Here is a 26,360-nt window from a genome sequence, read left to right on the forward strand (position 1 = left end):
ATTAACCCAGTAAAATATCAAACAACTGTCAGCATTACCTATACACAGAAACCAACAAAACTTTTCATATAAAGACAAATTTCAACTTAAGTCATAAACATACAAAGGATACTCTACAGTTATAGAAAACTGAATCTGCTACCCAAGACTAAATTTAAGACAAGCAAACAGGAAGGGACGGAACCAAGAATGACAACTAACAGATTAAATCTACAATTTTAAAATCATCAGAAAGCACTGCAAAGTAGAGTCAATGATCTGAATACCTTTGTTGGAGCAGTATCCATGAAAAGCTATAGAAAAAAGAAAAAGAGAGAGAAGGGCGTAAAACTTTCATATAAACTAGAGAATCCAGATGAGACGCACACATTCCAGTTAAATATCCTTGCATTTAGGAAATTAAAATCAATTTTATTTTTCTAATGTAATCCCTGTCTAATATGGTAGTCAGCACTTCTAGAAATTAAGTGACTAACCTCAGAAGCTAAAAATCAAATAATATAAAGAAATGATACCTGAAGATTGATTAGCTGCTGCCAAACAGTTTCCATGTCTCTGTATCAATCTGACCACTTTTTTGCCCACAACCCCTGTGCCTACTTACCTCACTCATAAAGGTGCCTGTCCTAAGTGAGGAATGGCTTTGAAATGTTTGAAACCAGTCTATCCATGTTTTTCATTCAACTGACAGATAATTATATAAAAGTAATTTTAATGTGAAAGACCTTAAAGGACTAAGATTAAAAATACTCTGTAGCTAGTATGGAAAGGAAAATAAAATACTGGCTACTGAAATTATTTTGTTCTCAGTGTAATTAAAGGAAAAGATTTAAACAAGTAATTTCTTATTTATGTCTAACTCCCACCCTTTCCAAATACATTGGGTCTCCATGCCACAAATTAAGCATGGAAAGGCCCACTGAAAGGCAATTTTGTTTTACTCAAAATAAGAACCAAAAAAATGTCCTATTGCCTATAATACACACCACCAGTATCAAATCTTTTGGATCTGTGAAATACTCTTTTAAAACAATATTCTAGGGCATAGTCATGCTTTAAACTAACCACTCTGAAGAGTTTATATTCTACCAGTAAAGAATTTAATGTATTTGTTTTATTTTCCATAACCTTCTACCTGAGGCTCTCCCATGAAGCCTTTTCCTCTTTACAAAGACACACCCCCCAATAAGCTTAGCTACAATTTAATATAAGGCTATATACAAACTCTTCAGTGTAGTAAAAATACATAACATATCTGTTTAATTACAATTACTTTCACTAGTCACTAGAAACAGCTCGTTTATTCTTCCTCTTACACGGAATCTTTAAAGAGAAACGGCAACGTTTTTTCCAAGCAGAAAAGATTGTCAAGGCAGTGCTAAATCTCTTCCAGAGCTTTGACAAATACTGAACCAGCCTCATCTGGAGTGCTTCTGCCCTCAAGATCACTCTTAGAAGCAGAGAAAGGAACACACTTGCATTTTCACTATGCTGATTCACTGAACCTTTTGTGTACATACACATATGGGGGAAATGTTTGCTTCAGAGCTAGAAACCTTTCCAACCATGGTGACTGTCTCAGTCTGCCCTTGGTATCCTGGGCCACTGCACACACACTTTTAATACTAGAGACCGTTTATGGAGCCCCGGCTGTCGAAGAGGCACCAAGCCAAGCACTTCACATACATCTGCTTCAGTTCTTCCAACAACACTGTGCACTTTTAACTATCAAACAGATGAAAGAAAAAAGGCTCCAAAAGGTTATTAATAATCCAGCTGTGTTCAGTCTCCCCAAAGGCCGGCACTAGCTGTCCCTGGTATCCTCATGCCTAACCACTAGAATTAACTGTTCAAATACCCTATGAAAAGTTTTACATCCCCAAGGATTTCAACCACGATATGGCTCAGCCCTCTCTAAGCTAGTTATTTCTCAGACCCTCCAAGTTTAATCTAGTTTACCCACAGACCTTCCAAGTTTCATTTTCTCAATCAGCACAGAAAACAAACTCCATGAGACCAGGGATTATCTCCAGCAGTGACCTATTTTTATCATTTGAAGGGGAAAAAGAAAAAAGCCTGGCAGAGTAGGTATTCATTACAATTTGGTTGAATGAATGAACTATCTAGAAAATCTGGACCGTGATGACAGCCAATTTGGACAACAGCATGAATGGAGGACTTGAATTGTGTATGTAGTTTGCTCATATTTCCAAATTGACTAGGTAATTATCTAAATTCAACTTTACAGATACAACTTACGGAGTATCTACTAGGACATCACCTATTAGTCTATGTAAACACAGGACTAAACAGTACATGGCCAATGAATCATTTATGCAAAACTTTGCTGAAATAGCTTTATCTGTTGGAAAGAATAAAAGACAGGTAGGACAGCTTTGCCAAAAAGAAGGCGCATCAATTTGGCCAAAGTTACTTATCTCTTGTGTTAAGTTCTGAGGGATAAGTGGATGGTTGTGGTATTTCAAGGTGATCTCTTGAAATTCTTTCAAATAACAAAATACCTGTCCTGTCAATTCAGAGATCCCCAAAGACTATCTCACAAACTTCCAGGAAATGTCACTGGTACACACGCAATGCCATCCTTCCATTCTAAAAATCCACAGTGTGGTTTCATTCCAGCTCTCCCCCATAGGAATTGGGGAAATTCATTCCCATTATTCAAAGGCGCAGAGAAATTACAGTGTGCACTGACTGGCAAGTCCTAGCATTAGTACCATCTTTGTCACCCAGTTACTCCACTTTCCTTTCATCTCTGTGCCCAACCATTCTGTCCAGTGAAACAGTAACAACACAACTATGTTAAGTTTTTGCGTATGGTGCCCCAGTGCCTAAGGATTTAGACCTAAAACAGGTAACTAACATGACACCATTGGAAGTAAAAGATGTTGAAGAATTAAGCACATAAATTAAGAAAATAAATTAGAACTAAGTCATAAGAAGGAAAATGAACACTACATACTTTGATGAGCTTCAATTATTAAAACTCTAAATAATCTACTACGTGATAGTCTTGAAGAAAAATGAATTTCCTCCTTGAATCAGTGCCCCAGGTAACTGTATTCCTTTTTTAATCAAGAAAAATATACTTTGATCACAGCAAACAATGAATATACAGCACTATTTTACATAGTAAGCATTCAATTAAATACTTCTTGAATTAATGAATAAATTTTCTCTGTCTAATAATGTCTAGTGTGAATTTTTTAAATCCTAAAAAGAAAATAAGGCAGGGTAGAGGCAGTGCTATATCTGTTTAATTTGATGAGTATCTGATATACCATTAATTGGTGCTTTTAAATGACAATCCTGACCTCAACTAGAGCTTCTCCAATAAAATTATTTACACTTATAATAGACAGTCTTAAAGAGATAGACTATCATGACACTGAAAAAAATTTTTTTAAACCACTAAAATTCTTTTTTAGCCAATAGTTAATACCAATTACTTTCACTAGTCATTAAATTTTTAAAAAATAAAGTAAAATAAATTTAAGCTCTGTACCAACTATTAAATCCATCAATTATCAAGCATAGGGATAATACAGTAATTTCATAATCTTTAATATTTTTTTCTATATTAATGAAAAGGAAAGGAGAACGTACACTGTCATTTATGGCCCTATTTAAGGAATAAGAATAAAAAGATTCAGACTTCTGACTGCAAGGAGTTTCATAGGAAAATCAAAAATCTATGTCCAACATTTTTCCTTTGGTACTTCTCCCATCTTGGGAGAGATCTAATTCCAAAGCCAATCAGAAACCCTCTTCTCTTCCCTTCTTCCCCAGCTTCCCTGATCGATCACAACTCATTCTGATTATAACTTTACTCAGTATCTCTTTCACATTAATGTATACAGGTTACAGTTTTATTATCTTTTTTAAACATAATACACTGGAACTGCAGCAGGAATACAGCTTATGTAAAAATCCACGTCATTGCACAGGGCAAGAGCTGAGTGAATGGCCAATGAGAGGTGGATGGGGTCCACATGGGAATAAACATCGGTCAGCTCCTAGTAAATGGCTAGTTTGGCCAGATGGTTGGCTGCACACTAAAAAAAATTGTGACCACATAACAAAGGACTACAGGGAAAAAAACAGGCATTAAGCATCCTGTATTAAATATATACACTGGGGTGCCTGGATGGCTCAGTCAGTTAAGAGATTGACTCTTGATTGCAGTTGGAGTGGAGCCCCAATGGGTTCTGTGCTAGCTGGGGAGTCTGCTTGACATCTCTCTCTCTCTCTCCCTCTCCCCACCCCTGCAGGCACTAGAACTCTCTCTTAATCTCTCTCTCTAAAATCAATCAATCTTTAAAAAAAAAAATGTGTACCCCCACCATGAAATACACTGCAATCTATGGGAATGGAATTTGACTTAACAGATGAAATAGTTGTAATAAAAATAATAAGGGACTAAAGTAAAAAAAAAAAAATTAATGTATTTAAGGACAGAGTGGGCAAAAGTGATAATGTGCGTTAATTTTTACAAACCAACCCCAGTGGGAAAGAATCTTCACAATCCCGTAACAAGTGTTGGTGAGGATGTGGAATAAATTTCTGGTGGAAAATGCTGCTGGTACAGCAGCTTTGGAAAAGTCTGGCAGGTTAAACATGGCATTACCATGCAACCCTGCAATTCTACTCCTAGGTGTATATACGCAAAGTAACCGAAAACAACTCCATGCAAAAACTGGTACATCAATGTTCACAGCAGCATTATTCATAATCACCAAAAAAGTCCACCAATGAATGGATAAACCTATATATATTTTGGCCTGGCCCCTTCACTTCTACTTTACTCTGCAGATACAATCATACATGTATGTAGATATATACAATGATGCTACTGCTGCCATTTGCAGGGACTGAAAACCCCCCACATAACCATTTATTTATTACCATTATATAAATCACGATTCAGCCATACAGTGCAATACCATATAGCCATTAAAAGGGGACTCTCCCTGTTGGTATGGCACAATTTATAGAAACTTAAGTATGCACAGAAAAAAAGAAAGCAAATATTACTGAAGAGACAAACTATATTTATATATCTCCCTTCCTAATGCTCAACTGGAAAAATATTAAGAAGAAAAACTGAGAGAAAAACAAGTTGGGGAGGACGGGACCAGGTTGCCACTTGCTGAGGATGAGGTTTCAAGCCTTCCCTCCAAGCCCAATAAAAAGTAATCTGTACCCTGTATCCAAAGTTACTTTATTTTTTTTTCACCCCATTACCCCAAAGTTAATTTGTCTTATTTATCACCTTGAAACAGACTGATTCAGTATCATTTTTCTAAGAAGCCAAGACTGTCACTAAGTGATACCTGGAAAAATTCCAGGCAAAGTTGACTCCCTTACTTCCCCTCTTACACTGAGATGGGACTCTTCCATTATCTGGGCTTGTAATCTAAATAACAGCATTTTTTATTTTATATAATGCACCAACTCCTTCCTCAATATTCGGCTTAGCAATATTTTCTGAAATTAAATCACTCTTGTGATTCAGGAAAGCCCTCCATGAAGGAGGAAGAAGATCTAGCCCAATGACTTGACTTTACAAAACTTCCTTTTTGATGGAGACAACCTAAATGCTTATCCATAGGGAGCTGTCTAAACAAATTATAAAACACATGTATTTAGGGTGCTCCTGGCTGGCTCAGTCTGTAGAGCATGTGATTCTTGATCTCGGGGTTGAGTTCCAGCCCCAGGCTGACTATAGAAATTACTTAAAAATAAACAAATACAATGAAATCTTAAACATATTTTAAATCCACATGTACTTTATAGTTTTATTTTCTAAAACCCTATCTACTTTGGCCTAGCAGTAATTAAAACCGAATGAAGCAGTTTTGCATGTACTAACCGTTCTAAGAAGAGAATACCGCGAAGAATAAACAATGTGCAAAACAACATGTAAGCTACCATGCTTGCGTATGATAGAGAATACACCAGTTTATACACATACATCTCTTTCTGGAAGGATTCATAGGAAACTTTAGTTGCCTCTAGGGAAGGCCACCAAGTGGCTGCGACCAACTTTTCACTATAAACTCCTGGCACCTTTGTAACGAGCCGTGTGTTACTTGCCCTAAAACTAAATGCTATGAAGCAAAATGCCTTTTAAGAGGTATAAAGAACAAAGGCGTAAGGAATGTGTAGTGTCGTCACCCATCCCGAGCCCTCCTTGGCGAGGTTATCTCCCTGGGACTACACAGCCTGGTGGGACCCGGTCTCGGCCTCAGAGAGCGCGCTACGGGGGACCCGGGCAGCTGCCAGCCGGCCACCCACGTAAGGCAACCTCTTCCTCCCTCCACAGTTCCCAGGGGTCCATCCACCCCGCGCCAAGAAACCTTCCCCTCCACTCGCAGCTTTATTAATATGGACCTTAAGTTTCCAACCGTCCATCAACCTAGAAAACAAGTTCTACTAAATTTGTGTTTTGTCTGTACACTTTCTAAATAAATATTCTGACCACTCCAGCTCACCTGGCTTATCAATGGCTAAGGACGGGAAACTGTTTATAAAAATCCCACACGCCAAGGCTCACACATGCCGCGCCACAGAAAGCGGACTGCGAATTCCCTCAAAACCGTAGACAGCGATGCTGTTTACAAAGCCTTTCCACATACATCATCACGTTCATGCCTTCACAGGCTTTAGTGTCAATCCTGGCAAATCCAACAGCTGCCAAACTGGATTTTTTAGTCTTCAAGAACTGTAGAGTCAGCACTAATTAATAAAACCGCTATCAAAGGGCTGCTTTTCTACCTGCTCCGGCTGGCTGCGATTTCTCAGAAGTGACACCTCTGGGCATTCGGCACGCAGAGCGGCTCCCAGGCCACCAGTGTGATACATTCCTTGTGGAAGCGAGGGAGAGGAGCTAGCCCTACTAGGTCCGGGTGTGCTCGCGCGCGCGCTGGGGAGGGGGCGAGCGCGGAGCGGACCCGCGGGAGGACGTGGGAACGCCGCACGAGGCGGGACTCCATTTCCTCCACAGCAGCCGAGGTTGGGCGAACGCCCAGCCGACAGGGCAGCTGCTCCCGTGCCGGCGCGTTCCGCGCGCTCGGGGAATCCTCCGGGGTGATTCAGAGGCTCAGACTCCTGTGAGGGCCAACCGAGCTTGCAGCCCCGGGTGGCGCTATCAACCCGAACTCAGAAAAAGCCCGAGGCGCCGAGCTGACGCCAGCAATTTAGAAAGGTGACCCTCGGCCCATCTTGCCAGGGTAGGAGAGCGCAAAACGGATAAAGTTACAGCTCGCTAACACCCGCAGATGGAAAGTCGGGGTAGGGGGGCGCTCCCAGGGAGTCGGGCTGCTGAAGGGGGTGTGGCCGGTGGGGCTTTTTTGGGAGTGGGGGTGGAGGCGTGTCAGCCGGGCCCAGGGAGGCGCCTCCACTGCCTGGGAGGGTGGGCTAGGACCCCCGCGCGGGGTGCCGCGTGTCTGCGGCGCCCGCCACGCGCTCGCTCGCCGGCTCACCGGTGATGTCTAGGTACAGGTCGTCCTGGTGGTCCAGGCGGTGCAGTTCCTGCGACGTGGAGCTGCGGCTCTTCTTCACTCCCTGCGAGGACGCCGAGCAGCGCCGCGAGCAGGGGGGCGCGGCGGCCCAGCTCGGCCGCCGCTCGCTCTTCCGCTTCATGGAGGCGGCCGCGGTCCGTCAAGGGGCCACGACCATGGCCCCGCGCGTCCGCTCGCCCGCCGAGGCCCCCGCCGGCCCCGCGCGCGGGCGCTCGGGGCGGCGGGCGCGGAACGGCGCTGCGGGGACGGCGGGCGCCGGTCGAGCCCGGCGGGAGGCGGCGGCGCAGGAGTCGGAGGAGGGGCCGGGCCCACCGCGCCTGCCCCGCTCCCTCCTGCGGCCGCCAAGGGACCCGCGCCGCAGCCCTGGCTACAGCGCCTCCTGCCGCCGCCGGCGCCCCCCAGCCCGCCCCTAGGTGCCTGCAGCCCGCTGGGGCGGCCGAGGCGACGGTGCTGCCGCGGGCGGCTGGGGCTGCCCGGGGTAACCGCGCGCGCCCACCGCAGCCGCGGACGCTGCTGCCGAAGCGCCGAAGCACAGTCGGCCGCGGCTCCCCGGGACCCCAGGAGGGCTGTTCCGTGGAGCTTCATTCACAAAAAAGGTCCCACAACCCTCCTCGGGGCCCGCAGAATGGGGCTTTTCATTGGTCAGTGATGCGTGACGTCACGGAGACGGGGCCTTTCTACAGGCAGGTACCCGGTGACGCCATAAAGAAAAGTCTGAGTGGTTCCGCCAATCAAATCTAAAAGTGTGCTCGCGACCCTCCGCCAGCCCCCAACTTTTGCTTTTTTCTATGTTCCTCCGGTGCCGAGACCCCAGGTCCCAACTTCCTTTAGTGAGTCGCCGAAGCTGTACACAGCCCCACCCTAGTAACTTGACTCCAGTTCTTTGGCATGTGTATTTTTAAAAGTATTTCAGGGTTTTCCTTGTAATCGCGCCAAGTGAGAAGGATTCTTGCCAAGGCTGCTGGCTTGGAAAAGAGTATAGACTGATTAAATTGTCCGCCGCTCTGTAGACTTAAGGTAAAGGTGATACCACAACCGACCCACGATCCAAATCACCTACACTCTACCGACCTATGGTATGCCCAGCATTGAAAAAGACTAAGTCAGGGCGTCTTAGGGCGTCGATAAACCTACCATGGAAACATGATATACCGTACGGTTTGTCTCGTAGTTCCTCTTAGAATCCAGTACCCGCATTTAACTCAGTAATTTTATACACCAGTTGCTGAGTTTTTCTTACCTAAGGTGTCTACAGATCCAATTACTGAAGTATTGAAGCAAGTGGCGAATTTAATTCTTGAACTTTCATCCTGCAAACTGGAGTCATATCTTTTTCTTCTGGGTTAAAATAATGGCTGATATTTCTGGAACTTAACCAAAACTCTCATTTTGGAGGGACTTTAAACAAATTTGCATGGTAGCATCTAAGAAGGTGAATAGAGTGGAGGACAATCTTTAGATTTCATAGCCCCGAACTTTACGTCTTGCAAGCTGTTCCTAATTTTTCACCAGCATTTTAACGTTTTATCCTGCAGGTCCGCAATCACTGCCAGCCTCTAGAAAAGAAAGATGAGTTTGAGTCAGTCCCCCTAGAAGCGTCTCAGAAATGCAAATTTTGATGGAGTACTTCTCGGGTGGGGGGCTATTTGACTTCTATTGTTGAAGGCCTTTACCCTTTAGCGCTGCTAATTGAGGAAAGGGGGCTGGGGAAAGAAGGTTCTGCATCACTGACTCAGCTGAACAGTCTGGAACTACAGATCAGCAACTTAGACCAGAAGCTTAGTAATCATGTTCTTTCATCCCCTTTTGCCCCTAAGGAAATCAGTGAAGGCCTTAAATTTAAAATGGTTTACCTGTTTGTCTTCAGGGGCAGCGATGAAGGGAAAGAATTGGGAGCTTGTGGAATGCTATGCAAATGAGTCGAAATTCAACAGAAACTTATCCTCCCAGGTCCTCTGCTTTGACCGGAAATAGGAGGCCTTTCTGGCCTTAGGGGCTCAGCAGTAGAAAGGCCACCTTTTCCCATACTATCTGGGATTTTGCAGAAGTCTTTTGTTTTGTTTTGTTTACTGAGGTATAATTGATATATAATGTTATATTAAGTTCAGGTGTAAACATAATGCTTTGATTTGTATATATTGCAAAATGATCACCACAGCAAGTCTAGTTAACATTGAGTAGGTCTTGTTTTGAATAGATAATCCATGAGAATCTTCTTGATCCCTAGCATGAAAGAAATTCAAATACCCCATGATATTCTATTTATTTGAGGGTGACTTATCTAACTGTCAAACTAAGATTGAAGTGCCAGTAAGTTCACTTACAGCAGTTCATTTTCTCCTTCAAACTTAAGTGTTAAGGCTGGAAATTCTAACAAAATGTCTATCATTCCAATAAAAGAGAAAATATAATAAATACAAATAATTATGCTATAAGTATTTTCATGTTTTAGAAACGGAATTTTATGGTTTTGTTACTATAACATCATTAAGAGAGAAAATATATAATTACAGTTGGTAATTTTGCCAGAATGTCTTACATTCTTGGGACTAGGAAGTTCATATGCAAGTACACACATCAAAATTTTAGACCCTATTTGTATTTTGTTTTTAGGTCATGTTTAGGGAGTGGTAGAAAAGTGGTATTTCTTACTGATATTTGTGTGTTCACTTGAGCGATTTGAGTCTTCCTGATGTTCAATAAGACAATCTCTGGGCTCAGAAATTGGCCATGGGAAATGTAGTTTAGTTCGCTTGGTTGATTGGTTAGTTCGTTGTTCACTGTTTGACCATGGATCATAAAATTTTAGAGCTAGAAGGCACTTTACACAATATTTGGTCCAAGGCTTCCCTTTCACGGTGAGGATATGGGGATCCACAGAAGTGACAAGGGCAGGGCTGGAGTGAGAACCTAAACACTGTCTTCAAGATTCCAGCTTGTCTTTCCCCAGCCTGTCTGAGCTTAGAGAACAGATGCATCTGGTTGTGATCCTCAGCATTATGGGCAGCATGGTGAAAAACAAAACAAGGAGGGAAGGGATTCTCTATATTCCTTTCTCCCAGGTAAATTCACCCTGAAAAGAATTCAGTTATGGAACATTTACTTTTCTTTTCTTTTCTTTTCTTTTTTTTTTGGAACATTTTCTGATATGTATATTTAAAGATAAGTCATACTCTGAAAGTTTGAAATCTTACCCTAAAATGAGGAGAAACCGGTCCATAGATACATTATGTTAAAATTTCAAGGCTTCTCCAGGTACCTGGGTAGCTCAGATGGTTAAGCCTCTGCCTTCAGCTCAGGTCATGATCTCCAGGTCCTGGGACTAAGCCCAACATCAGGCTTCCAGCTCAGTGGGGAGTCTGCTTCTCCTCCTTCCCTCTGCTTGCTGCTCTCTCTCTAACTCTCTCTCAAATGAATAAATTTTTTTAAAAATCTTAAAAAAAAATTTCCAATGATGAGGGCACCTGGCTGGCTCAGCGGGTAGAACATGTAACTCTTGATCTCAGGGTTTTAAGTTTGATCCCATGTTGGGTGTAGAGATTACTTAAAAATAAAAATCTTTAAAAAATTTTTTTAATGATACTAAGTTTCAATTTCAAATGATAAGTAAATTATGGCTTAATGATATGAAGATAAATAATTTACATAAGGTCAAATTTCCATAAACCTAGAGGGTTTGGGTAGCAGGTGTGTGGGGGAAAGGACACACACTAAAATCTTCACTAACATTTTTTTTTTAAGTTGGTTTGGAGGCACATGGCTGGCTTAGTCTGTAGAGCATGCAATTCTTGATCTCAGGGTTGTTAAGCTCGAGCCCCAAGTTGAATGTAGAGATTACTTAAAAATAAAATTTAAAAAAAGAGTTGGTTTTATTTCATTGGATATTCTGGTATTCTCAGCATTAATCTGAAATCCCCCATGTTCCTGACCCTGAGATTGAAAATCTCTTAGAATTGTAAATAGGGGAGAAAATGGATATTTTATTAAGCTATCACCACATTCTGTACACAGGCGATAGGGGCTTCACACAAATGCCCTGTTAAATATTATCGTTTTTATTTTGTAGGTGAGGAATCCCTCATTTGTCAGGGCAAGCCAGTTATCCTAGGTCCTACAGTGAGTTTGGTTTGGAAAACCGTGGCTCTTTCCTGGGGTCAGCACCATTCTTCACAGGTTAAGGACAGGGTTTGAAGGGACCTTTCCTTGTAGGTCCATTTCTGAAATAACCTGTATAGTTGTGTAAATGTTATACAGTTTAATGATTTTTTTTTTTTTTGGACCTCAGATCACATGTTAACATTGTAGGTTTTTTTTTTTTTTTAAGTTGGTTTTTTTTTTTTTGGTCAGAGAAAGGGAAAGAGAGAGAAAAAGCACAAGCGGGGGGGCAGGGGGGGGGCAAGCAGAGAGAGAAGCAGGCTCCCCGCCAGGCAAGAAACCTGAAACAGACTCAATTCCAGAACCCCGGGATCATGACCCCAGCCAAAGGTAGATGCTTAACCAACAAAGCCACCCGGGTGTCCCATAACACTGCAGATTTTTAAAACAATATTCCTGATATTAATTTGGGATTTGGGGTTAGGTACACTTCCTCTCACACAACAACAATAATTATAATAATGGAATGCTGGGATGGAAGGGGCTAGAGAATGGTGAGGATTCTGGTTATACTGAGTCTTGAGATTAGAGAATGACTAAGAATGCTTTCACCCCAAAGCCTAGGCCTGTGCCTGGGGCACCGAGCGAGCAGCACCTAGCTCATTCTCACTTCACCTTTTGAAAAATGCTAACACACATCTGACTTATTGTCAGATGTTCAGTGTATCAGTACAGTAGAATTTAGTAACCTGGGAGAAATGGAAAAGCATGCATGAGGATCAGGAGGCTGTCCTTGGCTAAATGTTTCTACCAAGACTGAATATACATGCTCATCCCCCTCATCAGTAGCTTCTTAAATGTAGGTATAACTTTGTGATAGTGGCTTTTTAACTCAAAGATTCTTGAGTAGCGGATTTTTCTTTTTCTTTGTTTTTATCCCAAATGACTAAATAATGCATGAATGTGTCTGTATTTTTTAGAAATGTAAATAAAAATCAAATATATTTTATATTTATTTATATATATGTGTAAATATTTAATATATATTACATATGTGTGTGTGTGTATACCAAAAAAGTTCTCCTTCACCCCTATACCCCAATCCTATCCTCATAAATAACTACCTTTAACAGTCTGTATTCAGGGGTGCCTGGGTGGTTCAGTTTTTTAAGTGTCTGCCTTTGGCTCAGGTCATGATCCCAGGATCCTTGGATTGAGCCCTGTGTTCCTTGGGCTCCCTGCTCAGTGGGGAGTCTGCTTCTCCCTCTTCCTCACCTTCTGCCCCTTTCCCCGCTCATGCTCTGTCTCTTGCTTTCTCTCTCTCTCTCATATAAATCAAATAAAAATAAACAGTCTGTATTTAGATTTAAAAGATTTTTTAAATAAATTGTTTCATAGTATGCATATTCTGTGAAGTGGGGTTTTTTGGGGGGGTTTTTTGTTTGTTTTACTTAATACTGGATCCTGAACATTTTCCTTGGCAGTCTTTATAGCCAACTTCATTCACTCTAATGGCTGAATGGATTTCCCTTTTATGTTTTTCCATAATTTATTTTCCTATGGATGGACACTCAGGTTGTATTCGGTGGGGGCACTATTACAAACAGTCCTGCATTGAATATCCTAACATACGTATATCCACAGAAGGTGGAATTGCTGGATTGAAGAGTATCCGTTTTTTAAATTTTGCTGGACACCAATAATATTTTAGAGTACCTGTTTTTGTACACCCTTGTGATCACTAAATATAACCAATATTTTTAAGTTTGAGAAGAAAAAGTAATAGCTTATTGTAATTTTCATTGTATTTCTCTGATCACTAGTAAAGCTGAGCATGTTACTGTATTCATGTTACTACTAAAGTTTTATGTGTTTTAATGTCTGATCAATTCAACCAGTCCTTTTTTTTAAGATTTTTTTTTCAAGATTTTATTTTTAAGTAATGTCTCCACCCACTGTGGGGCTTGAGCTAATAACCAAGAGATCAAGAGTCACAGACTCCCCTGACTGGTAAGGGAAAAGTCTATCTTTGAATTTATTTAAGTCCTTTCTTACTTCAATAAGTAAACCATCATAGGCTTATTATGAACATGATTTTTTGTATTGTTCTTTGATCCTACCACTGTTACTAGAAGACAGTATGGCCTAAATTCATAGGAATGCGAAGAATTTTCATTAAACATAGACTTCTCAGCTTCTTTTGTTCACAAGGGAGATAGTATTTTAAATTACTGTCCAGACTAATTTCAGTTCTACCTCTTCGCTTCTTACAAGGCCCAGAGGCCTACTGGGGCAAAAGAAATTACACCTATTACTGGCTGACCAAAGCAGAATCTACTACATCTGGGACACTTTCATTTACACCAAGGCCCAACAGAACTTTGGAACTAAACTAAACTAACTCTTTTCTGTATTTTAGTCTGGAGTTTGGGGCAGTGCAGTCTCTCATTACCTCATTTTGTAAGCTCTAGGGCACCATAAGATTGTGATTTCAGCTACAGTAATTTCCTGCTGTATTTACTTCCAATGGGCTTTTAAATAAGTCAGATATAATTAACATGCAGTAGAAGCTAAGATCTGGATGTTAGTTCAGTGGGTTTTAAAATTATATGCACCTGTGCAACCACCACCCAAAATAACATACAGAATCAGTGGTCCTTACAGAAATACTATCCATGCAAACGTAAGCATGAGTCCTATGCCAAACCCAAGCCCAGACCATCCCCCTTGCCATTCCAATCCATCTGCCACCCTTCCTTTGTCCCTGCTTGCTGCCCTCCATCTCACCCCTGACACCCCTTTGGCACCATACCTCAGCTTCAGAACATTCCCTCCCACTCACCCTGACTGAATGGGATAGGCTGTCCTTGCTGGGATCTTGGTCCTCTTCCTCAGACGGCACTGAGCTACAGATTTGTTGCAGACCCAAGTTGGTGGGTCAAAGCAAATTGTCCCTGCATTTTGGCCCTAGCTGCCGGCCCCACTCCACCAGACCTCCTCCCATGGGGCTTGAGAGTGGTAGAACTGAGTGGGCTGTGGGTAGTAATCAACAGAGATAATCAGGTAATGTGAAGTAGCTAATGGCCTCCTTCACCTTCACTACACACATTTGTCTTTCCAATTGTTGCAGGACAAGAAAGACATCCCTTGTCTGACTCTGCCCTTATCCACACAGTTAGAAGTAAATTAAAGGCATCAATTTCAAGTCACTTCTGTAGCTGCAGAAGTGTAAAAGCAATTTATTCTTTATCTCCTGTTGTGGCTGGGAGAATATTCCCTGAAAAGAATTTGGAAGAGAACTAGCCAGCAATTCCAATATATTCAGTGTTTTTTCTGTCTTTTTGTTACAAATTTTCTTGTCTATGAAGAGATCCTAGCCCAGTCTTGTTTTTCCCTCTCACCCACTATTTTCCATAGGAATAGGGAGGACAGTAAAGATTAAAATGCACATTCTTATTTGGTGGGAGGTTTTTACTATCTTTTTTTCCCCCTTATTCAATAATACCAAGGCACAAATGGACAAATTAAGTTGGATTCTCCATCAATTTCATTTTTTAAGATTTATTTATTTATTTGAGAGTAGGGGGAGGGAGAGTTTCAGGCCGACTCCCTGAAACACAGGGCTTGAGCTCATGACTCTGAGATCAGGACCCTGAGATCACGACCTGAGCCGAAACCAAGAGTCCTGTGCTTAACTGACTGCAACACCTAGGCGCCCCTAATTTCATTTTTAAATGCAGATTCAACTGAGCAGTCAATTGTTTTATCCAGTTAGGGGCTATGCAAAAGACAAAAACAGAAAGCTGAAATGACTGAAATAGGCAGTCAGCTTCTAGAAATCGTCCATAAAAGTGAATTGTCATTTAATAATATTTATGGAAAGAAAAGCAATTATGTTTTCATGTTTAATGTATTAATGTAATCCTTTTAGCTTATGTACTACTAAATATTATATAAAAAAGAACATGTTTCTGACTTTAATCTAGCTGCCAAAATAACAGTACGATATGTTTATAAGTGAAGAGTTTGCAGATCAAACTTGTCCTTTGGCCAGCATGTCCATTTCCTGGCCCATGCTCCATGCTGTTCCATAGTAAACTTTCAAAATGGCAAATCTAATCATATCATTTTATCAACTAAAATGTTCTAATAGCTCCCTGCCCCATTTAGAGAGTCTTGAATTTATCTTCTGGGCCATCCTACACATTTCTATGAGGTCATTGTTATTATTATTTTAGTTCAGTTTGAAAATTTCAAAACTATAAGTTAATTTAGGGGGGAAAAGCTTAATATCTGAAACATTTGAGAAAATGTTCCAGACATCATTACTGCTCCCCTAAGAATGGGGACATTTTCCTACATAACCATAATGTTATTGTCAAATTCAGGAAGTTTAACATTCCTACAGTACAGTTATCAAATATTTCATGGTCCATCTTCACAATTCACCAATTATCCCAATAATGTCCTTTTGAGCATTTTTCTCCCTGACCCAGGAAGCAGTCTTTTTCCTAACAATTAGCCCAAGGGTGTTCATTTTTGCAGTTTCCAGCCCTGATGGTGTATTCTCGATGTGTCAGGTTAGGAGACCCAAGATGAAGTTTGCCTTTTTCTGGATAATTATGAACTTTGATCACCGGGTTCATTAAGGTGTTACCTTAATTAAGGTGTTACCTGCCAGTTTTTTCCACTAAAAAGGTATACCTTTTCCTCTTGTAATTAATAATTTGTGGGGAAATACTTTAAGACCACAAACTTTCACCCAGTGATTTAGTATACATTGATGATTCTGAATCAGTTGTTACTATAATGGTACAGACTGGTGACTTTCTAATTATGTTCTACATTTATTAATTGGCATTCTTTGGGAAGAGGAGTGCTTTTTTGTTTATATGTATGTACAATGTATGTATACATATGGATGGATTGGTGGATTATTAATTATTCATATCCTGTTTTCTATAATGGGTTATAATCCCGTAGTGTCATTATATATTTTGATGCTCAAATTGTCCCAGATTTGACTAGTGGATGGCACTTCATATTAGTTTCTTTGTCCTGTTGACATGTCCCCATCAATTTTTTAATGTGTTCTTACTTTCTGGCACAAGATGTTCCAGGTTTAACTTGTCCTTTCCTTGACTCCACCCTGGAATCAGTTATTCCTTTAGGAAGGTCTGGCTTTCTCCACTGAGATCATGGTATTTAGAAAGCATTCAAGGTCTCTGAGACCTGACTCTGGCCTCATCTACAACTTCTCCTGCGATTCCTTCCCTGCCTTGTATGCACAGCCACATACCTTCCCAGAGTGCCCAAAGGGCTGTGCTCCTCTCTAATCTTGCACTTTCTGTGCCCTCTTTCTGGAGGCTCTTGCCACCACTTTTCTTACACTTTTCTTACTCTTTTTCACAACTATTCAAGTATTAACTGCTGTGTGATGTTCTCTGACCACCTCAGAATCCCACCTGACCTGTGCTGCTGACAGCACGTACTCTGTAACCCCCTCTCACATGATAAGGAAAATAGCATCTCGTTTTTGTTTTGTTTCTAAGTATCTTTTCTTTTCCTTTCTTTTCTTTTCTTTTTTCTTTTCTTTTAAAATAATCTCTACACCCAACATGGAGGCTCAAACTCAGAACCCTGAGATCGAGTCACATGCGCTGCCCATCTCATTGTTCTGATTTACATTTGCCCGATTACTGGTGTGAGCCTATTTGCTTTCTGTGTGGGAAATAGAAAATAATACTGTTCAAGAGGACAGGAGAACTGGCATTATAAAGCAATGAGGTTGATTGATAGTCTTTGCTGCACTGGGTTTTTAGTTGAGTCTTCTGTAAGTATCAACTAATGTAGAGAAGGTTGTAATGTAATGACAATTTGATTATTACTTATAAAAATAACTATTTATTAAGTAGATAATACATCCACCTGGCTCAAAATTCAGTATTTTTGTATCCAGGTATAGTCTCACATCTGTAATTATATACCCTATGAGTGGTTCACTTTTATATCTTAAAACAAAATAACATAAGCAAACTTACATAATGAATTTTATAATTTTTAATGGAGATGTGTTTGATTACACTGTAGCATATAGATTCTAAGTAAATATTAGAATAATTTCTCAATGGGGTGCCTGGGTGGCTCATTTGGCGTCTGCCTTTGGCTCAGGTCATGATCCTGGAACCAGGGATTCAGCCCCCCACCATCAAGCCCCACATGAGGCTCCCTGCTCAGTGAGGAGTCTGCTTCCTCTGCCCTTCTCCCTGCTCCTTCTCTCTGTCTCTCTCACTCACTCTCTCTCAAATAAAATCTTTTTAAAAAAAGAATAATTTATCAATATTAGTAAATGAATATGTTTTCTTTCCTCAAAGTAGCGGAAAGATGCTTAAATTATTTCTCTTTGGTCAAAGGTCTCTTTGCCAGAATGGTTCTAATACTATATTTTATTTTCCTAATTATACAACATACATGGATCATGGTTTCCAGTATGTTTTTTATTAAAGTATAACTGACATAACATTATATTAGTTTCAGGTATATAATATAATGATTTGATATTTGTATATATTGCAAAATGATCATCATAATCAGTCCAGTTAACACTATTACCATACATAGTTATAAAACTTGATTTTCTTATGATGAGAATTTTCAAGATCCACTCTCCGCTCTTGTCAAATATGCAGTAAGGTGGGGTGCCTGGGTGGCTCAGTTGGTTAAGTACCAACTCCTGATTGCAGCTTGGGTCACAATCTCAGGTTGTTAGGTGGAGAATCAAGCTCCACATGGAGCCCCACATCCAGCCCTTCATTGGGCTCTGCCCTGGGTGTGGAGCCTGCGGCTCTCTCTCTCCTTCTCCCTCCGCCCCTCCCCCCTTCTCTCTCTCCCTCTCTTAAAAAAAAATGCAGTAAGGTATTATTTAAAGATTTTCTTTATTCATTATTTTAGAGCAAGAGAGTTGGGGAGGAGGGGGGTAGGGAGGGGAGTGGAGGGAAGGGCAGAGTGGCAGGGAGGGAGAGGGACAAGGAGGCTCCACACTGAGCATGGAACTGGCACAGGGCTCGATCCCCTGATGGAAATCATAACCTGAGCCTAAATCAAGAGTCCGGCACTCAAGAGACTGAGCCACCCAGGTACTCCACAGTAAAGTATTATTAACTACACTCATCTATGCATTACATTCCTATGACTTATTTACTTTAAAACTGGAAATTGTACTTTTTGACCCATTTCACCCATTTTGCCTACCCATGCCACAGGCAACCAACTGTCTGCTCTCTGTATTCATGAACTTCGTTTTTGGTTTTTTTTTTGGTTTTTAAAAATATTTTATTTAGGGCGCCTGGGTGGCTCAGTGGTTTAGGCCGCTGCCTTCGGCTCGGGTCATGATCTCGGGGTCCTGGGATCGAGTCCCACATCGGGCTCTCTGCTCAGCGGGGAGCCTGCTTCCCTCCCTCTCTCTGCCTGCCTCTCTGTCTACTTGTGATCTCTCTCTGTCAAATAAATAAATAAAAAATCTTTAAAAAAAAAATATTTATTTGAGAGAGACAGAGATAGTGAGAAGGAGCAAGAGCGGGAAGGAGGGAGAGAAGCAGACTCTCCGCTGAGCAGGGAACCCAGTGTGGGGCTCGATCCCACGACCCCAGGACCCCAGGACTATGACCTGAGCTGAAGGCAGACATTAACCGGACTGAGTCAACCAGGTGCCCTGAACTTGGTTTTGTTTTGTTTTGTTTTTAAATTTTACATATAGGTGAGAGAATGAAGTATTTATCTCTTTTTATCTAACCTATTTCACTTAGTATAATGCCCTCAAGTTCCATCCATGTAAACAGCAAATAGCAAGATTTCATTCTTTCTTTGGCTGAGTAATATTCCATTGAGTATGTGTATGTATATGTGTGTTTGTGTGTGTATATATATATATATATATATATATATATATATATATACCTGTGTGTATATATATATATATATAGGTGTGTATATATATATACACACATACACACACTAGATGCATTTCATTCTTTCTTTGGCTAAGTAATATTCCATTGAGTATGTGCATGTATATGTGTGTATATATATACACACACATACACACACACACACACACACACACACACACACACACACTAGATGCATTTTCTTTATCCATTCATCCTTTGATGGACACTTTAGGTTCCTTCCATGTCTTGACTATTGTAAATCATGCTACAATGTATACGAAAGTACAGATATCTTTTTGAGTTTGTGTTTTCTTTTTTTTTTGGGGGGGGTAAATAATCAGAAGTATAATTGCTGGATCTACTTTCAGTTTTTTGAAGAACCTCCATACTCTTTTTCATAGTGGCTGCACCAATTACATTCTCACCAAGTACTTGAGAGATCCCTTTTCTCCACATCCTTGCCAACACTGTTACTTCTTGTCCTTTTTATTTTAGCCATTCTGACAGGTGTGAGGTGATATCTCATTGTGGTTTTGATTTCCATCTCCCTGATGATAGGTGATATTGATCATCTCTTCATGTACCCATTTTCCATCTATTTCTCTTTGGAAAAATATATTCTGCAATATACTTATTATTTTTTTTTTAATTTTTTAAAGGTTTTTTTTTTTTATTTATTTGACAGAGAAAGAGATCACAAGTAAGCAGAGAGGTAGGCAGAGAGATAGTGGGGGAAGCAGGCTCCCTGCTGAGCAGAGAGCCCAGATGTGGGGCTTGATCCCAGGACCCTGAGATCATGACCTGAGCTGAAGGCAGAGGCTTAACCCACTGAGCCACCCAGATGCCCCTATTATTATTATTATTTCAATTTTGCTTTTACGTAATCTCTACATCCAACATGGTGTTCAGGCTTACAAGCTTGAGATCAAGAGTCACATGGTCTACCAACGAGCCAGCCAGGCACCCCTCCAATACATTTTTTTGTTTGTTTTTGTTGTTTTGTTTTACTATTAGTTTCAGGGGTAGAATTTAGTGATTTATCACTTGTGTATAACACCCTGTGCTCAATAATAACAAGTGCTCTACTTAATCCCCATCACCCAGTTACCCCATACTCCCCCCACCTCCCCTCTAGCAACCCTCAGTTTATTCCCTAGTCTCTTACAGTTTGTCTCCCTCTCTGTTTTTATTCTATTTTATTTTTCCTTCCCTTCCCCTATGTTCATTTGTTTTGTTCTTAAATTCCACATATGAGTGAGATCATATGGTATTTGTCTGTCTCTAATTTATTTCACTTAGCATTATACTCTCTAGCTCCATTCATGTTGTTGCAGATGGCAAGATTTCATACTTTTTGATGGCTGAATGATATTCCATTGTATATAGATACCACATCTTCTTTATCCATTCATCAGTCAATAGGCTCTTTTGGCTATTGTGGATAGTCCTGCTACAAACATTAGGATGCATGTGCCCCTTCAAATCACTATTTTTATATCCTTTGGATAAATAGTAGTGCAATTGCTGGGTCATAGGGTAGCCCTATTTTTAATGTTTTGAGGAGCCTCCATACTGTTTTCCAGAGTGACTGCATCAGTTTACATTCCCACCAACACTGTGAGAGGTAGTAATTCTCCACATCCTCACCAACATTGATTGTTCCTGAGTCGTTAATCCTCCATTGCATTTTTTAAAAAGATTTTATTTATTTATTTGACAGACAGAGATCACAGGTAGGCAGAGAGGCAGGCAGAGAGAGAGGAGGAAGCAGGCTCCCTGCTGAGCAGAGAGCCCGATGAGGGGCTCAATCCCAGGACCCTGAGATCATGACCTGAGCCAAAGGCAGAGGCTTTAAACCACTGAGCCACCCAGGTGCCCCGGCACATGAATTTTTAAAAGCAGCTCACAAGAACCACAAGTGTAATTAGCCTTATTCATCATGATGAGGTATTTGATCAAAGCTCTTATGGAAGTAAAACTTGTTTCTAAAAAATTATTTTTAATATTATGCCAATCTTCTATACCCTTTTTAAAAAGAGGTAAGCACTCAGAGAATTTTTAAGATTTCTTTAGAAATCACTCCAAAAAAAAAGAAAAAGAAAAAGAAAATCACTCCAGCTCTATTATTTAACTTTACTCTGAGAGCAGCCTGTAATCACTGACATTTCCAGACTTTGACTCCTAAAGACTTAAAATGCTACATGTGAATGTATTTACTAAGTTGACGTAAACAAAGAATAGCTTCACAATTCCAAAAACATGCAAAAATCTCTCATAAGCAGGACATTCATCATTCTTTCTGCTTAAACCAGTATACTTTTCTCTCCATTTTTCTAGACTGAAAGCTCATATTTTGATATTTTGTTGTTCATATCTGTATTGGCCAGTATGAGGGGCTCCTGTGAATTAATGCTGTATGCCACACAAAAGGAAAACAAAGCAAAGAAATGCTTTCAAAAATGCATTGGAGGGGGGCGCCTGGGTGGCTCAGTGGGTTAAAGCTTCTGCCTTTGGCTCAGGTCATGATCTCAGGGTCCTGGGATTGAGCCCCTCATCGGGCTCTCTGCTCGGCAGGGAGCCTGCTTTCCTTCCTCTCTCTCTGCCTGCCTCTCTGCCTACTTGTGATCTCTGTCTGTCAAATGAATAAATAAAAATCTTTAAAAAAAAAAAAATTCATGTGCCAACCTCCGAGCACTCCAATCTCCGGCCTTCCCCTCCAAGACCTTCAAATCACTGGGAGGTTTTCTGCACTGTTTATCATTTACTACCCCATTTTACTAGTTGCCCTGATACTCTTCCTGCCTTCCCTAAATATATTCTGAATGATTAAAGGCAAAGATTCTGCCGTATCTGTCCTTTAAATCTCCCATAATACCTAACGTAATTGGCCCTGGAAAACATCTTCTCCCTATCAAACCATATCACCTGTAAGGCAGCACTGCAGCCCAGATCCCAAACAAGAAAGACACCCCTGTGTTGCCGTTCTAGGCAGGCACTGAATGTACAGCTTAGTAAACCTACATGTTTTAAAGGTGTAAAAATTGCTTTTCCACTTTCCATGTATAAATGTAAAACCGTCAGGGTGCCTGGGTGGTTCCGTCAGTTAAGCGTCTGCCTTCAGCTCAGGTCGCAATCCCGGAGTCCTGGTATCAAGCCCAGAGGTGGGTTCCCTGCTCAACAGAGAGCCTGCTTCTCCCTCTCCCTCTGCCTTCCCCCTCTGACCCCCCTCCCCGGCTTGTGCTCGCTCTCGCGCTCTCTCTCTCTCTCCCTCTCTCTTGCTCTCGCTCTCACTCTCAAATAAATAAAATCTTATAAAAAAATGTAAAATTGTGGACTGCCTTCTTTTTCAACATTTGTGCTGTAAAGGCAATTATTGGACAATAAGGTACAACCTGATTAATACATCTACAAAACAGGCTATGATATATTCATATGTGTGTATATGTGTATGCATATATATATATATATATATATACATGTGTGTGTATATATATATATACGTATATATATACACAGAGACATATATAGTCAATTTCAAAGTACTATACACCATTTAAGACTACAAAAGGTACTGGGGTTCCTAGGTGGCTCAGGCAGTTAAGCATCTGCCTTTGGCTCAGGTCATGATCCTGGGGTCATGAGATTGAGCCCCATGTCAGGATCCCTACTCAATGGAGAGCCTGCTGCTTCCTCTCCCTCTACCCCTGCCCCCCGCCACTCATGCTTTCTCTCCTTCTCAAATACATACATACATACATATATACATACATACATACATACATATATACATACATACATACATACAAAAGGTACAAAGAATAATGCAACAGATATCCCCGTACCCAACTACATCACTTAAGAAATGAAATTTTGCCAACCCAGCCAAACCCCCTTTCTGTGCACACTAATCACCTCCCCCTTCATTCCCCTGAAGATTTTCATTTTCCTTCATTAGCTGTTTACCACTGTTTGCATTTCTTTAAAACTGTAAGACATATGTAGGTATCTATAAACAATATATACTTCTTAAAACTTTATGCCACAGTTAATTCATCTATTCTCCTGGTAATAGACATTTAGGATGTCTACAGTTTATAGTGATGACAAACAATGTCGTTGTGGATATTTTTCTGCATTTCAACTACTTTATATAAGACTGACTCTAGAGCTATACATGTTTTCTATTTTACTAGGTATTGTTAAATTGGCTCTGCAAATTGTTTCTCTAGTTTATGTTCTATGAGTGTGTGAGAATACCCATGACTCTATCCTCAACACTTGTTTTCATCATACTTTTTATTTTTTGCCAAACTCCCGAGTATAAAATAGTTTATCACTGTGGTTTTAGTTTGCAAGTCTTAATTACTAGTGAGGTTGGACATTTTTCCATGTTTATTAGCCACTTCTGAGATTTTTCCCTATGAATTTATAGTTGTGTACCAAAGAATGTGGTCTTCCCTCAAAAGAGGTCTGGCCTTTGCCCTTAGCTTTTTAGAGATAATCCCTAAACTCTTGGAATGTCACTCCTGATAGGAGTGGACTTGCCTGAGGTCATGCCAGACAGAATGATGATACTGTGATTGAAAAATAGTGGTTTACAAATATTACACTCATGTATTTGTCTTTTCTTGTGGATAATTAACTATCCCAGCACCACTTACTAATTAATACTCGATCCTTTCTCCAGTTATCTGCAGCGTATGTTAGGTGTGTCTATATGTGTTTGTCCGTTTCTGAGCTTTCTACTCTATTCCATTACTCTCTATATATACACATGCCCTGCCAATTTCACACCATCTTCATTGTTATGGCTCTATCCTGCATTTTGATTTCTCATAGAACGTGTCCCCTCTTGCCTCTTGTTCTTCAGGAATGTCTTAGCTTTTGCTCTTTTTTTTTTTTTTTAAGATTTTATTTATTTGACAGAGACAGAGAGATCACAAGCAGGCAGAGAAGCAGGCAGAGAGAAAGGGGGAAGGAAGCAGTCCCCCTGCTGAGCAGAGAGCCTGATTTGGGGCTTGATCCCAGGACCCCGAGATCATGACCTGAGCTGAACACAGATGCTTAACTGACTGAGCCAGACAGGCACGCCAGTTTTATTATTTTTAATTGAAATTATTATTTTTTTAACAATTTTTTTATTTTTTTATAATCATATATTATTAGCCCCAGAGGTACAGGTCTGTGAATCGCCAGGTTTACAGGTTTACACACTTCACAGCACTCATCATAGCACATACCCTCCCCATGTCCATAACCCAACCACCCTCTCCCTACCTCCCACTGGCAACCCTCAGTTTGTCTTGTGAGATTAACAGTCTCTTATGGTTTGTCTCCCTCCCGATCCCATTCTTGTTTCATTTATTCTTTTCTTACCCCCCAGCCCCCCAACATTGCATCTCTACTTTCTCATATCAGGGAGATCATATAATAGTTGTCTTTCTTCGATTGACTTATTTCGCTAAGCGAAATACCCTCTAGTTCCATCCACGTTGTCGCAAATGGCAAGATTTTATTTCTTTTGATGGCCGCATAGTATTCCATTGTATGTATATGTGGGTGTGTGTGTGTGTGTGCGTGCGTGCACGTGTGTGTGTGTGTATATACCACATCTTCTTTATCCATTCATCTGATGATGGACATCTAGGTTCTTTCCATAGTTTGGCTATTGTGGACATTGCTGCTATAAACCTGTGCCCCTTCGGATCACTACGTTTGTATCTTTAGGGTAAATACCCAGTAGTGCAATTGCTGGGTCATAGGGTAGCTCTATTTTCAACTTTTTGAGGAACCGCTATGCTGTTTTCCAGAGTGGTTGCACCAGCTTGCATTCCCACCAATAGTATAGGAGGGTTCGCCTTTCTTCGCATCCTTGCCAGCATCTGTCATTCCCTGACTTGTTAATTTTAGCCATTCTGACTGGTGTGAGGTGGTATCTCATCGTGGTTTTGATTGGTATTTCCCTGATGCCGAGTGATGTGGAGCACTTTTTCATGTGTCTGTTGGGCTTCTGGATGTCTTCTTTGCAGAAATGTCTGTTCATGTCCTCTGCCCATTTCTTGATTGGATTATTTGTTCTTTGGGTGTTGAGTTTGATAAGCTCTTTATAGATTTTGGATACTAGCCCTTTATCTGATATGTCGTTTGCAAATATCTTCTCCCATTCTGTCAGTTGTCTTTGGTTTTGTTAACTGTTTCCTTTGCTGTGCAAAAGCTTTTGATCTTGATGAAGTCCCAATAGTTCATTTTTGCTCTCTTGCTTCCCTTGCCTTTGGTGATGTTCCTAGGAAGAAGTTGCTGCAGCTGAGGTGGAAGAGGTTGCTGCCTGTGTTCTCCTCAAGGATTTTGATGGATTCCTTTCTCACCTTGAGGTCCTTCATCCATTTTGAGTCTATTTTTGTGTGTGGTGTAAGGAAATGGTCCAGTTTCATTCTTCTGCATGTGGCTGTCCAATTTTCCCAACACCACTTGTTGAAGAGGCTGTCTTTTTTCCATTGGACATTCTTTCCTGCTTTGTCGAAGATTAGTTGACCACAGAGTTGAGGGTCTATTTCTGGGCTCTCTATTCTGTTCCATTGATCTGTGGGTCTGTTTTTGTGCCAGTACCATACTGTCTTGATAATGACAGCTTTGTAATAGAGCTTGAAGTCTGGAATTGTGATACCACCAACTTTGGCTTTCTTTTTCAATATTCCTCTGGCTTTCGAGGTCTTTTCTGGTTCCATATAAATTTTAGGATTATTTGTTCCATTTCTTTGAAAAAAATGGATGGTAT

The 26,360-nt window shown here is 40.7% G+C and overlaps 1 protein-coding gene across 3 annotated transcripts in view; it reads right to left on the reverse strand.

The window, feature by feature from the left end:
* The window catches only part of LOC111139089 (cell division cycle 14B), a 101,504-nt gene extending 93,842 nt beyond the window's left edge, over positions 1-7,662 (reverse strand). For 2 of the 3 annotated variants that reach the window (XM_022491231.1, XM_022491233.1), the window contains exon 1: positions 7,503-7,662. In XM_022491231.1, coding sequence (XP_022346939.1) covers positions 7,503-7,662 — 160 coding nt within the window. Of the gene's footprint in view, positions 1-266; positions 294-7,502 lie in introns of all 3 variants that reach the window. The other variant, XM_022491237.1, reaches the window with a different exon arrangement.
* Between the last annotated feature and the right edge of the window lie 18,698 nt (positions 7,663-26,360).

The sequence above is a fragment of the Enhydra lutris genome, unplaced genomic scaffold, assembly GCF_002288905.1.
Source record: "Enhydra lutris kenyoni isolate GAN:26980312 unplaced genomic scaffold, ASM228890v2 scaffoldscaffold95, whole genome shotgun sequence".
NCBI lineage: Eukaryota > Metazoa > Chordata > Mammalia > Carnivora > Mustelidae > Enhydra > Enhydra lutris.